We start from the raw sequence: 14,988 nt of genomic DNA on the forward strand, positions 1-14,988 counted from the left end.
AAATCCTCTTGTTGTTTTATCAGTGGAGATCAGTAGGAGAGAAGTCATAAAACGTAAAGGGCATAATTTATCAGATTTGCAAGAATGCTATCAAACTGTCTGGGATGTTTACGCATTTGCATCAGTACAAAAAGAGAGATACATGATTATACTATGGAAAACTTTATGTCTATATATATATATATATGTACACACATTGTATTCATTATTAGTTTACACTACTGCGTCTATAAATTACATAGTACTAAATCAGTATGTTAAATAAATATTTAATTCCTCAAAACGATTTGATTTCTCATCTGTCATCCTGTTTCTTTTTTCTCTTTTTTCTACAGGAGGAGCAGGAGACCAGCTACACAATCCTCCGTGCTCGAGGTTGTAATGTGACCCTGAATGGTTTGAAGCCCAACACTGCCTACTTACTTCAAATCAGAGCCCGTACCGCAGCAGGATATGGAGCCAGCAGCCCCACTTTCCAGTTCGAGACCAGCCCTGACTGTAAGCTCAGTAGAGATTAAAATGAAATTAAATTATATGATAGTCCATTAGCCTTTTACATACAATTTTTTATTTTGAATTGTGGGGTTATGAAACCTCTCTGGCAGGATGTGTGCATGTTAATTTTTTTTGTTGGAAGACCTTATGTCCAGTTGTGTAGCAGCTGTTTCAAACATGTTCGCTGACAAGAACAATTTTCTTTCCTTTCTTGCTGTTGGTGAAATTTAGATATTCATGCAGTAACTTTGGCAGAATTTCAGAAGTGAATTCAACCATCACATTTTTTATTGCAGCAAACATGCAAGTGCTTTGGGGAAAATGTGAAAATACTGCCCAAGATTTTTGCTTTACTTTGTGTCTGTTACACGCCTAAGTTGTTTCATTTAGCTGTTACTGTTCCATGGGATAAAAGCTGTGAAAGCACATTATTGTTTATATCAATTTTGCTGCCAAATATGTGTAAGTGTCTCTAGAGTGAGCTGAATCACCTTTACCTGCTCTTGTGGGAACTAAATACAATATCTTATTGAATCAAAGGTATATTTATTCTTGATGTGCATGCAGTACGTTGGAATAGGACTAGCAGGTAATTGAAGTTTGTATTGTGATGTGCTGTAATGTTAACAAAACAAAGTTAGCACTGCTTATTACTTGTTTCTTTCTGTCTTTCAGCAGCCTTCTCTATCTCAAGTGAAAGCAGCCAGGTTGTTTTGATTGCCATTTCTTCTGCCGTAGCCATCATCCTGCTCACTGTGCTTCTCTACGTCCTGATTAGCAGGTCTGTCCACCAATCACTTGCCTGGATTCTCGCCTTGAGCATTGTCTCCTTTAGTCACACCATCTGTACTCTCTCCTTTCAGTTGATTCTGTGTGCACTTTTCCAAAATGTACTTTCAAAAGCTTAGAAGAAACAAGTTAAATGATGTGCCATAAAAGAGGGCAAATTAAAAAACACCAGTTAATAACCAAAGGAACTTTTACCGCTGTGGTTTACAAGGTGTTTTAACCTTGTTGATGATTCCTTGTAATTGTAATGCTATCATTATTCATTAAATATTTGAGAACGTGTTCTAAATTTGTTCAAAGAAGTTCTTTTTAGAACAGCTTCGTCAGCTTTCTCAGGAAGTACACATTCTGATAGCCTGTATGGTCCTTTAAAGTCCAGATCTATACACACTTCAGCTGAAGTTGCTCTTGGCTTAGTTGCCACTCAATCAAAAAACATGAGCATCTTCAATAAATGGAATCTTTTCAGTGCGTTCATGCACAACACGGGCGTTTGAATGCCAATGTGAGCACGGCTGAAGTTGGTGGTCAGCAGGTTTCAGGAAAGAGTATAAATCCACATCACATTATAAGACTTACTGATACTCTTTTGGGTTATAAGAGCCAGAAGTATATACACACAGACATAAGTATGCACACATGGATCTTGGTAGCGTTTGGGCTGGGCTTGTGGGCGAATTTTTATTGAAGATGTGGCACTACTTCTGGTCTTTCTCTGTTTGCATTGGCAGGTTTTGTTGCCGGAGCAAATCCAAACATCCTGATGAAAAAAGACTGCATTTTGGCAATGGACACTGTAAGTACTGGACTTTGTTTATCTGAGAATTGGCTCTGTCTCTCCTTGCCATACTTTACTAGTCACTGAATACAGATAGAACTAGCTAGTTACATAAAAGATCATTTGAGGGATGTTATTCGAATATGCATGTCCTTCTGAGAACCTTTTGACCAATAGCGGTTGTTTTAGAGTAGATATGTCAAAGCTTGAAGTGGATTTCCCCTTTAAGTTTAGATATATCTTTGTTTTTTCATACGAGAAGACAATAATCAAACAAGACCATGTTATGACCATGTTTTTGGCCCATTTAGAAACAAGTACTTGAGGCTTCATTTAAAAGGAGAACAAAATAACACCGTTTTCCAAACCAGCCAAGTGAAGTGGCTAAATCTGCGCTTTAGTTTCTACTTTCCAAATAAAAAAGTTTCTTGATATTACTTCTACTATTAGAGTCAGTACTAAATAAATAGTAATTTAATTTTCTTTTCATGCTACTTCCTCATCCCTTTATTCCTTGTTTCTTCTCTCTTTCTGTCTTTACGAGATGTTATTTATTTGAAATAGTCCTACCTTTAAATTTGACCTAGGCTTCTAGAATTCCTCAGGGTACTGCCCACTGCTTCATGAGTAGTTTGGATGGGTCAAACCCAGAGCATAAATTTTAACACACAGGGACTACTAAAATACAGCTGTGTTACATATCTTCCCTTTGTTTTCAAGTTTATCATAAAATAAAACATATCTCTGAAACATAGTGTTTCTTAAACTTGATGTGTTATGAAGGGTATAATTCCTCTTTTTGTTATTGTTCCTCCATCAAATCTCAATAAGAGAGACTCTCTGGGGAAAGAGAAAAGAGGGAATTGTAAAAAAAACTCTTTCCATTAAAACAGCTAAAAGTGTCTTCATATCCATTTGATAAGTGACTGTTGCTTTAATGCATAATATATTAAGTGAGAAAATCTCAGCCCTGCCTGCTCCTTGAGGGAAATTCTTCACTAAAATTCAATCATTGAAATACTCAGGACTATATCGTCTTCATGGTTTTGGTTTCATTGTGCAGGGTTAGTTGGATCTTTTGCCACCCTGTGTGTTTCCTAGACTCCTCTGAAAGTGCAATATTACTGTAAGCTGTGCTATTTTGGAGTTTTTAACTAGTTGGTAACCAATGCAACTTTCCTGTGCTGCTGCAGTGCGTCTGCCAGGGATCAGAACCTATGTGGACCCCCACACATATGAGGACCCGAGCCAGGCTGTGCACGAATTTGCCAAGGAACTGGATGCCTCCTGCATTGCCATAGATAAAGTGGTGGGAGCAGGTGAGAATAGGCAAAGGAAAGTGTATGGCCAGATGCTGCTGCTTGTATAGATTCCATATAGGTTTGGCAACTTTGCAAAAAATTCATGTCATTTCTAATATTTTCAAAACAATAATCAAAATGAGCTTGGTGGGATACATAAAAAAAGGGAAATCAAAAAAGACTTTTCCCACTTTCGTATCAGTTACTTCCTTTTACTTTTGCACTCTTTCATGCTCTATTTAAATGACAAAGACAAACCAAGTGCACAACCACTTTAAGGAAAATGGAGTATATACAGAGCTCCTATACATCTATATTTTCATAGCAGTGAGCTAGTTATCTATGCGTCATGCTGCACAGCCGGGAATGAGAAAGCATTCTGTGCCCCAGCTTGATGTCTCTTCTTTCCAGCCCTCACCTAGGATGGAGGGAAAGGTGGTGAAATGAGAAAACCTTCAGTTGGTTCATGTCTCCTTTAACCCTTTCTTTCCTTCCTTTATTTTTCTTTCCATTTTCCGTAGCTTATGCTCAAGTTCGTAACTCCCGATGTACAGTAATTGCAATAGTAATTGAAGCCTTGTCTCCTCTTTTCCTCTCCACTCATGTACTCCCTGATAACTTGAGCAGGAGTGCAGACGGGAGGGTAATGCATTATGATTCATGTCGAGTGCAGTCAGAATAGATGGAGACTAAAGCACACAGCACATAACAGCAGACTGGTCTCCAGAGTCCCACCGGCCCTTCACACTGTAAAACTGTCAGGACAGCCTGAGAGTCTATTACCTGAGTATACACTGGACTCACACTCTGCAGTGCTAACCACAATATATTTTTCATACATAGCAGACACAGAGCACAATGATTTTCACAGGGCTGCAATGGTACATAGGAGATAACTGTTTATATATTAAAACCACATATAAAAAACAAAATCAGCTGTTCTCTTTTAATATAATAAAAAATGTGGTACACATTTGTCCACAGTTCACTGTGGCTGTCATTTTGATTTTACACAAGCATGAACTTCTTCAAATCTGCATGACCATTTGCAAGAAATGCACACAAACTAATGTCCATACTTCATTTAATATTATTAAATACATGCAATTTGATGTTTGAGGCATGAAAAGTGAAACAGCAGTGAAACATAATCTATCGAAAATGCAAATAGATGAAGAGTAGCTCCAATTTATCATCATTCTAAACCAGTATTAGCTGACTAATACCTTAACCCATAGTCGATTTACAGCAGAAAAGTCTATACTGTACTATACATTTTTAATGTGTACAGTGCACAGCTGATTCAAAGTGTATTTATTTTAGTGTTCTTCCATAGTAACACAAAGAAGGGAGAGTGCAACTTTGAGAACAAGTTCTGGACAATATAAATAAAATGACAAGTTGACAGGGTGATTACTTTTGAAAAGCAACTTAGTAGTTCAGAGCAGTTTAATTTTAGAAAGATGGACAGAAAATCCCTGAAAGATTTTCAGATAAAAGCCAGAAACCTTATATGAGAAAACCATAAATTTACAGATCCAAATGTGAGATGAGAGGAGAAGAAAGGGGACTTTGGCCTGCTCTTGCTAATCTATTTTAACTTCATAAAATGTGAACCGAACACCAGAGGTGAACATTAAAGCTCCAGCCATGATGTAAACATTTTTGTCCGTCAGCTTCAATGCACCCTGCCACCCATCTGTGTGATTTTTATAAAGCCACATAAGCACTCTGAACAATATACAACATACCTTCTCTTTCTCCATTCCTGCCTCAACTCCATCTGTCTTCATTAAACACGTTAAAGGGACTTTGATCCTCTTGCCAATCGGTGATTGTGTGTTAAAAGACATGAAACACATGCTCCACTCTGCTTACATGGGTTAGACTTTAACATCAAAGTGAGATACCTAGCTCTACTCATAACAGGAAAGGAACGAGTGTCCCTAATCAAGCCTTATTAGACGAAGATCTTCTTTCTCTGAGTGACCACATAAAAAGGTGCCTTGGCTTGACTTGCCTGTCCACTGCTCAGGACAAGAGGTGCAAAGCAGAGAAGGAAAGAACAGGGATGGTCTGGGTATTTAGACAGGTTATAATTATTCAGGCTTAAGTCCTTCCAGATGCCATTGCTTCAAGTCCAGGATTTGACCCATGCTCTCTGATCCAGAGCAGCTATGGGACATGATTGTACTGGATGAAGAGTGAGATCTGCATATCTTAGTTCTGACATCACCATTCTTGAGCACACTCAGCATGCATGTACGTTCTGTTCAAACACCTACATTCAGTACACACACACACACATACACACACATATATATATACACACACATATACACACACCCCTCATCTTCTGCAGTCCAGCCAAAACTCTGTCTCCAGGACTGCCTTTGAAGTGGCCAGCATACCTACAAAACTTACAGTACCTTCTGGATAGCTCCCCATTGCATGCACATACTTACAAGTAGTAACTGAAATTCATGCATCCCCTCACCAGCGAAGAATGCTAATTGAGCTCTCCCCGAGTGGATGTTAAGTAATTTTGTGTTTTAATTCGACATATAAATGAAGCTGAAAAGTTGTATTGGTGTCTATTCACTTTGTTATTTTGGCTATGGGTACACGCTATGCATTAATCAGGAAATGCTGTTTTTTGTCCAACATCAACCAAAGCATTTCCTGATTAATTGGAGTTAAGTTATTACAGATGGAAATTTTAAGATCCTTCATGATCTGCAGCTTTGTCTGAATGAATCACTGACAGGCAGCTGTAAAAATCACATGTTGTAACACCTTAAAACACATCTGAACCCCTGTTGTACATCAGAGCAGTCAGGATTTTCTGACTCATGCTATGCTAGATGCTGGGCTCTCAGTTGTGAAGCTGACCTAGCCGTAGGTTTAAGGAGTATCAGCATGCAACCTGTCTTTGTGGTTTTACTGCTGATCATGTACTCTGGTACAAGAGAGCTAGTTAAGTTAGCCATATTCACTCCAAAATGCTTTTCATGGCAATGTCATAGACATCATACATAAAACTTGCCTTTATTTTATCTTTAGGTGAATTTGGAGAAGTCTGCAGTGGTCGCCTGAAGTTGCCCAGCAAAAAGGAGATCTGCGTGGCCATCAAAACTCTCAAAGGTGGATATACAGACAAACAGAGGCGGGACTTCCTTTCTGAGGCATCAATCATGGGACAGTTTGACCACCCTAACATCATCAGGCTGGAGGGGGTGGTAACACGCAGTAAGTTCCACGACAAACTGAAGAGAATTGAATTACCAGGTGCTATTTTGATAATTATATGTTACTCTGGTTCTTGGAGAATATTAATCTATGAAGCACTTACTTTTTCAGAAGCATGATGTTTCAGAGAACACAACAATTTTTAGTCACATTCCATAAGAGAGCAGGCTTCTCCTGAGAGTCTTTTTACCGATTCCGGATTTGCAGTTGTCTTTGACAAATGGCTCTAAAGTGGCCGACACTTCTGTGAAAGAGCAAAGGAGTTTTATTGAGTTGCCGTGGTGTAAATCTCTGCAGATCAATGTGCTCTGATCAAAGCCTGTGTCCAAAGCAGGCATAAATCCATAAATCCATATCTCTGACTAGCTTCCCTCTGGGCCTCTTTATAAGACTATCATTAGCACACAGAAGGCCTCTTTAAAATGGAATGACTGCAGAAAAGGGAAATAATGAGTCTGAACTTTGTCGCAAAGAAACAGTCCTGGCCTCTATATTTCCCTGCGGCACTTGGCTTGTTAAGTAGTTCTGCCAGTATTGTTATTCTAAAGAGTAGAATAAAATACCAAGTGAACTTGCCTTCTCTTTATTATTCTGGATTTTAGGTTCTTCTGTTCCGTCTCATTTGTTCTTTGCTTCCTCGTCTCCACCTTGTCTTACATCAACTTGTTTTACCTGCTTCCCTAACTTATCTTCTTAGCAACTTACTGCCGTGACTTGTAATCAAAAACTGCCCAGTCTTACAATGTAATGTAATTTCCAAACAGCAATGAACTGGGCATGTAAACCATATTGTTCTGATTATGCTTCATCTCTACAAAGAAAGAAGGAAAAAAAGAAAAAAGAAGGGAAGGAAAGGAGGGAGGGAAGGAATGAAGGATGGAAGGAAAGTAGAAAAAAGAAAGGAGGGATGGAACGCCAAAAGAAACAAAGGAAACAAGGAAAGAATGATAGAAGGCAGGAAACAGGAGGGAAGGAAAGAAGCAAAAAAGAAGTTAAGAAAGGAACAAGAGAAGGAACAAAGGGAGAAAGAAAGTAATGACAGTAGAATCAAATAAATAAATAAACAAACAATAGAAAGGATGGAAGGAAGGGAGGAAGGATGGAAAAATTGAAAAACACAAAGAAATAACACAAAGGAAGCAGGAAGGAAGGAGGGATGAAGGACAAAACAATAGAAGGAAGACAGAACAACACCAGTTAATATCTTATAACATATCATTTTGAGTCAACAGTGGCACAAATTATGCTACTAAACTGTCACTTATGCAGTTTTTGTAGGAGAAACTTGTTAAACATGCTAATACGCATGTATTTGTAAAATAATGTCAGTAAATAAGGTCAAATAATAGAAAACAGTAACCAGAACAACAGAAGCTAATCATACTCCTTCATCCAGTTTTGTCTCTTTTAGAATAATTTTTCAGTTAGAACGTACGGCATGGTTCTGCACTGTACTGATGAATGAAATCAGTCCACTCTGAAAGTGAAAGTCTGTGTGTGTGTGTGCATGTGTGTGATCCCTCATCACACATTGTTTGCCTAATACATCTTAAACCACTCTTCCTGTTAATGTCCGACCTGTGAGAAATGCTGCAATAACACAAGACTGCGGTTTCATTTGCTGGTTTGAGACTAATAGGGGAGGCCCCAAATTCACTACTTCGCACATGACATTTGGAGAGATGCCCTGAGCACATGTGCATAAGTAGGAGCAGCATGAGTGCAGGGCATAGTTTTAGGAGGTCCATTTGATATGCTCCCACACACAGACACACACCTACACACACACAAACACACACACAAATGCACGCTGCTGTCGGGTGATTTATTAAGCTGCTCCTGTTAATTCTTAATAATCCTGAGACTTTCACACCCCATTTACCTTGCTGCTGCTTTTGGCTGATCCACAGGCTGCATATTTGCAGGAGCACACACACACGCGCACACATGCACACTTCTTGCTCAAGTTCATACATCCACACTTGCACACATACAAGTACACTCACACTTGGGTCCGCAGAACAAAGGGGCTTGGGGGCCTTTATCTTTGTTGCCAATGTTGAAAGTAGAGAGAAAGAGGGGAAAGGAAGGGGCGGAGGACAGGAGGGAGGACCGGGTGCGTGCATGCCTGTCTGCAACTATAAAAGCAGTTCTCTGTTAAACTGAACAATCCATCACAGCCTTTTTGGGACAGGGTGTGGGTGGAGGGTGTTGTACTGGTCCTGTGACGGTGTTTAAATGATGAGAGATTTTTGCTAAGTGAAATTGGTGCAACTTTCCTGAGACATGCTGTTCTGTGAGTTTAATCTCCCCCTTTTTTTAAAAAAAAGGTTTATTTTATTTTGTCAACGTCACATTTTTAGCTACGCTTACTCTGGTAAGATGTAAATAAACAGAATCAGTTGAAATAGATTCAAAATCTTTCAGAGTCATTTCAAGCTGAAATTGACAACATCTGTTTTGTTTAAATGTGCTGTGATAAAGAAAATGAATTACCAGTGCAATGCAGATTCATGAAACGGCCCTTTTCTTAAAATTTCCATTGAGTTTAATAGATTTGCTTCTTTTCGCAACTAATTCCATCACCCTCTCCCTTCAGCCTGCGCGATTCCTGAAAAAAAGTCCCTTTCTTTCCAGATGTGGGGTTGGTTCACATTAATACATGCAAGAGGGATGGAGATGAGAGGGAGGGATGGGGTGATGGGGAAAAAGAGGCAGGTATGATAGAGAAAAGGTAGGTCAGGAATGAAAGAGGAGGGAGCAGGGCACATTAATCAGAATAAAAAATGGAAAAGAAGAATATGGCTGGTGGTAAGTCAAGAGTGAAGCTGAGAGAACAAAGCCATCTGGGGCACAAACAAGTCCTGACACGGATGCTGTTCATTTAACCATGGCTGATTTAAAGCTTTCTTAAAGAGTTTTTTCCCCCCCTTTCCCCCCTCTGTAATAAACTTTGTGCTGGCCACAGTCTGATCAGGTACAGATGATAGCAGGCAGCATGGATTTACAGCCAGATCTTCCACAGAAATAAAGATGTCACACTCTGACAGGTGACCTGCTGGGACCCTAAAACTATGACTAGGATCATTTCATTCTGGTGTGTGTGGGCGTGTGTGTATGTAGGCGTGCATGTGAGTGTAACTGAGAGAAAAGAGAGTACGTTCAGCCTGGTCACTCTCAGGGTCTGTGTACGTCTGTTTAATGTCGAAGTACAGCTCTTAATGTCCACTCATTATTATTTTTGCTTGTTTCAGAGAATAAATCTAAAATCAATACAATACTGGCACAAAAGAGGGTTTTCTTTCGTTGTTTTTTTTTATATAAGTATTCAGGATGTTATTGCACTAAATTTTTTTAGTCCTGTTGCTGGTATGATATGGGAATTTAATGAAATCTTCCTGTTGTAGGTAAACCTGTCATGATCGTCACCGAGTACATGGAAAATGGATCTCTTGACAGCTTCTTAAGAGTGAGTAATAATTAAAAACACACTTATGAAATTTTAATGCACTGAAAACCCAAACCAGTTTTGCAATGAACGATTAATGGCTAGTTGAAAATTAAGAAACATTCAATGTCAGCTTTGTCATAGGTTCTTATTTTATAATTTATGTAAGTATTATTTATATTTTATATATGAAACGAATTAGGACAGTCAGCTAATATAGTAAGTTTTAACACTACACTATAACACATTGCACTGTATACACTATAAAGTACCTGAGATATGCTGGCTTTAGCAGATTTCTTTCAGCTGTACTCTTCTTACACCTTGTCAGCGAACAAAATATTTTGAACTGCTCTTTCAGCCAGGACTGAATGTGATTCTTGCCATGCCTCAGTCTCTTACAGAGAAATTGACCTGCCTTACTGAAATTACCCAAAGCACGGCAGCCAAGCCGCAACACTGGCATGAAAGCATGTGTACTAATGCCTGTTTTAGCCTTTTTCCACATGCGTCTGCAACACACATAGACAAATCCAGGACGTGTAGCTGTTGTCTGCCGACGTTTTGACAGAGGCCTGCACTTCATCATTGAAAATGTGTCATAAACACACAAGCACGCACACGGAAATTCATAGCTTTGCACTTTAGCTTATGTCTGTGTTATGAATCTACAAAGCTTTGAAGTGACTAAACCAGGTGTCCTGGCCACTAATGGTTCAAAATGAAGTGGAAGGTCTGGTTGGTTTTTAGAGAAAAACATACTTATCATACACTCAGAATAAGCCATTTCATGTGAAAATAAATCTTTATCAATGTAAACAGACAAGCCATACTAGCTAAAACGAGCCTAATGAAAGCCTATTGATAGATAGTTTAGATAGATAGGTGGTGGTCAGAGGGCCCGGTGTCCGGCAGCCTCGCCTCTGTCAGTGCGCCCCAGGGCAGCTGTGGCTACATGTAGCTTGCCATCACCAGTGTGTGAATGTGTGTGTGAATGGGTGAATGGCTGAATGTAGTGTGAAGCGCTTTGGGGTCTTAGGGACTGAGTAAAGCGCTATACAAATGCAGGCCATTTACCATAGTTTTGAACGAAAAATGTAAAAGTTACTTCAAAAACTGTGACCATGCAAAATTTACATAACTTGCAGTTACTTGGAAGAGATGATTATTTAAATTGAATTTATAGAGAAGACTGGACGATTGCCTTAAACAGACAACACAGACACATAAACCATAGGATAAGAGTATTTATGCTCAAATTCTGAATGGAATGAATTTGACAATGCAGGGCAACAGAAGATACAAAGAGCAGCAAGAACAGACAAAATGAAAGCGCTATGGATAATGAGCACAAAAAAAAAATTCATATGGCTCTCCTCATGTTTCCTCAGTTTATATTTATCTCATATTCAGATAGTAGCAGCAGATCATAGAACATATATGCCTAGTTATGAACTCTCGCCAGTTTGAATCAGTGTAAACACCGCTGCTTGCCAATGCAAACAATAAAATGTGCTTTGTGTTTACATCTCACCCACTATATGTTTGACTGCTGCAACTCAACACCTGGCAAACATTTGGCTATAAAAATCCATTGGATAATGTGCCATGAAAATGCATTATATCCCTTTTTTCCACATGATATGATTTTCTGATGAATATACAGCATTCAAATATATATATGTGGATGCCAGTGTTCATATTGTCTATGTGTGTCATCACATATGTAGCATATGAAAACTGCTCCACAATAACAGCAGTGATTTATTTAAAAAAGAAATTCATTTTTATGGTCTAATCCTTATTTCCATACATTACTCTGTATTTGGCTCTGGGAATTCATAGTTGAAACGAAAGATGAGGTACATAATGTCAAAGGTGATTTTTAAAGGTTAATGAAAATCTTGTGGACAGTAATGCAGAAAAGTTTCATTTTATGCAAATACCCCAAAAGGTCAGATTCCCTTTGTGTACTATATAATGTATGTTAACGTGTAACATAAAGGGAAAAGCACGCTTTTCTTTCTATAATTATTTCTTTTATCTCCCTTTTTAGAAACATGATGCCCAGTTCACAGGAATCCAGTTGGTTGGCATGCTGCGCGGTATTGCTTCAGGCATGAAGTATCTGTCAGACATGGGTTACGTTCATAGAGACTTGGCCGCTCGAAACATTTTGGTCAACAGCAATCTGGTGTGTAAAGTGTCAGACTTTGGCTTGTCCCGGGTGCTGGAGGATGACCCGGAGGCTGCTTACACAACTAGGGTGAGTTGGAATACAAATACAAATAAAACATTTAAAGACAACACTGTTTTATATCAATTCTATATATATCCTCTCCAGCAAAAATAATCCCCCCACCAAAAAGCAACACACTCCATCCTCTTCCGGTCTTTGTTTTTGTCATCACACATACACAGATACTGTGCACCTGTTCCCCTCACATATCACAGCAAGGGTGAACGACACATAAAAAACTAGTTGTTAAAGGGCAGACATAAATCCACATATCCTAAACTGGAAGGTCATAGGGAAGACCATTAAAGCCCCATGTGCCATAAGACGATGCGTCTCATTGAGAAGAATATTGTTGGGCTTTGCCACTGTCATTTGCTTTCATGATGTATATGACAGAGGTTTTTACTTCTTAGATTGAACTTTTTTCAGATAACTCTTTGAGGTATCCTGCATAATCTGTTGGTGCAACAATGGCAGGAACTGCCTCTTGAGGCTGCTAGCTAGTAGAGAAGGCATCTACTGACCAGATCTATTGGGCTGATTACAACTTATAAAAGCCGTTTGACATGCTAATAAATTCTGAATTGGTTGCTTTTTGGTGATACACAGAAGTTGATAAAGTTCATCCTTTAGGAGGAAAAGCACCGATACTTTCAAAAAGTATCATGTCTCGCTTTTAGAGGCATAGGCACACATGCCAAGAAGACAATTTCAGACATTTACAGTGCTTCTTACGATGATGGAAAATCTGTGTTTCAACTTACCTTGGAAATCCACTTAGGATACTTCCCATAACAATGTAATAATAGCACATAGGCAATGGAAAATTAGTATTATGAGAAGATCATAAAAATGGAATCCTACAGATGGTCTCCCAGTAAGTTTGGGCAATTCAATTTTTCAGAAAGAAGTGTATGCATGTAATTAGATTTGCACACCTGTGGTGAGAGAAGCTCTAATTGCTCTGTTTGTGTCTTTGCATCTCTACATCCTGAAGAAGCATAACCTGGTATGCATTCATGTATTTTTAATGTCATTAGCCCTGTGAAATAAAGGCCCTTGATTGCTTTTTCAAACCTACCTTGAGTACCAGAACCTGGATGTTTTATGCCATTTATTGATTTATTGATTTCTTTCCACCATTTCCATTAAAGTTAAAAAACAAAAAATATTGTAAAAGCATTTTTTATTTGCCTTAGCATTAGATGCTCAAATTGAAACACACCCAGTAGGCAAATTATGATCCAGACACTGATCTTAACCGTTGGAAGTGTGTGCGTGTGTGGCCATTCTCAACTGAGGAATCTGTGGTCTTAACCGTGCGTGCAGCCTTTTAGACAGAGTATAATTTTCTGGCTGAGAATGGCTTGTCAAATAAACAGTCAATGTGCCGTTTGCCTTTCTCCCAGAAATTCATAATCTGAAATAATGAGACAGAATAATAAACTCTGCCGCATTAAAGTAACTGACAATGCTAGCACATGTGGGCTTCAGTGGATTTTTTTCTCTCCACTTCTTTAGTCATTGTTTTTTAGGAAAAAATCAAAAGTTTGTGGTCGTATGTGCATGTTTACATGCATGTGCGTCCCACGTTTAAGGGTATTTCTGCACATTTTAGACTTTAATATCTTTGTGCAGCAGCTGGGTATAGTATAAGTGCAAGAGCAGAGTGTATTTTCTTGTTTGTATTTATAAAGTGTTTCTTTGTAAACTGCTTTATGTGTGCCGCCATTTGTTGGCTGTCTGCATTTCATTCTCACATACATTCCCCATTATTTCCATAACTTCAGTATGGAAATAGTAATAGAGGAATGTAAAGTTTAGAGTGTGACTGCACAGCATTGGGCAAAACCCAACTGATTGGGCCAAGGTTTCTGTTAACTTTGGCTACCATCAGCCTCCTACCCTATGATCCATTTTGTTCATCTGTCTTGATTTTTAGCTAAAATGACAAATACAGCTACACACTGTAGTATGGGGTTATCCAGGACACCTTGGATTACAATTTGATGAATGGGTTTTCTTTCTGGCTTCAACTTTCTTTAAGACTGATGATAATCCATTTTGATTAAATCTTAATATAATGTGTTTTGTTACAATAAAGTTCAATGTCCCCTTATGTGACAATTTTAAAGTCTTTTTTAGAAGTCTTAGACTTTTTTTTGCCAGTCTGGGAAAACAAATTAATTAAAGACAATGAAATGAAAGTGAAAGGTAAAAAAAAAGCTTATGCATGGTTCACCTTTCTGTGATGAAACATGGACTTTAGACTCTTCCAGACCAGACTGGAAAAAATAATAAAAATATTATTTTTACAATTGTTACAGTTTTGAATCTGAAGCTGTGATCTCAAACCTTAAATCCAAACCACGAAGACCACCAGGATTTAGGGGTTTCAGAACACCCTAAATAATATTCATAAGAAATATTCTTGCATTGGACACAAACCTGCACCTCAGATCCAAATCCTGGTTTTCAGAAATTTTGCTCAAGAATACATCCAGTTTTAAATATTTATATCCACGAGCAGTACTAAACTTTGAAATTCTATTTTTAAAAAGTTTTTAAAGATTTTAAGATGTAATATTAAAAGGTTTATCCAAAAAAAACCATAATTTTAGGTAGAAAATTAGTTATGCTCAAGAATTATTGATGTTTTTCAATGACAGATTGAATGACTGAAATACAA

General features: G+C 38.3%; 1 protein-coding gene across 5 annotated transcripts in view; it reads left to right on the forward strand.

Annotated features, from left to right (window-relative positions):
- epha3 (eph receptor A3) overlaps positions 1-14,988 on the forward strand; it is a 92,037-nt gene that overhangs the window by 65,237 nt on the left and 11,812 nt on the right. For 4 of the 5 annotated variants that reach the window (XM_076875164.1, XM_076875165.1, XM_004555565.5 and 1 more), the window contains exons 7-13: positions 336-498; positions 1,171-1,276; positions 2,016-2,080; positions 3,256-3,381; positions 6,427-6,612; positions 10,020-10,081; positions 12,117-12,326. In XM_076875164.1, coding sequence (XP_076731279.1) covers positions 336-498; positions 1,171-1,276; positions 2,016-2,080; positions 3,256-3,381; positions 6,427-6,612; positions 10,020-10,081; positions 12,117-12,326 — 918 coding nt within the window. The remainder of the gene's footprint in view (positions 1-335; positions 499-1,170; positions 1,277-2,015; positions 2,081-3,255; positions 3,382-6,426; positions 6,613-10,019; positions 10,082-12,116; positions 12,327-14,988) is intronic. The other variant, XM_004555566.5, reaches the window with a different exon arrangement.

This window comes from Maylandia zebra, linkage group LG16, assembly GCF_041146795.1.
Source record: "Maylandia zebra isolate NMK-2024a linkage group LG16, Mzebra_GT3a, whole genome shotgun sequence".
Lineage (NCBI taxonomy): Eukaryota > Metazoa > Chordata > Actinopteri > Cichliformes > Cichlidae > Maylandia > Maylandia zebra.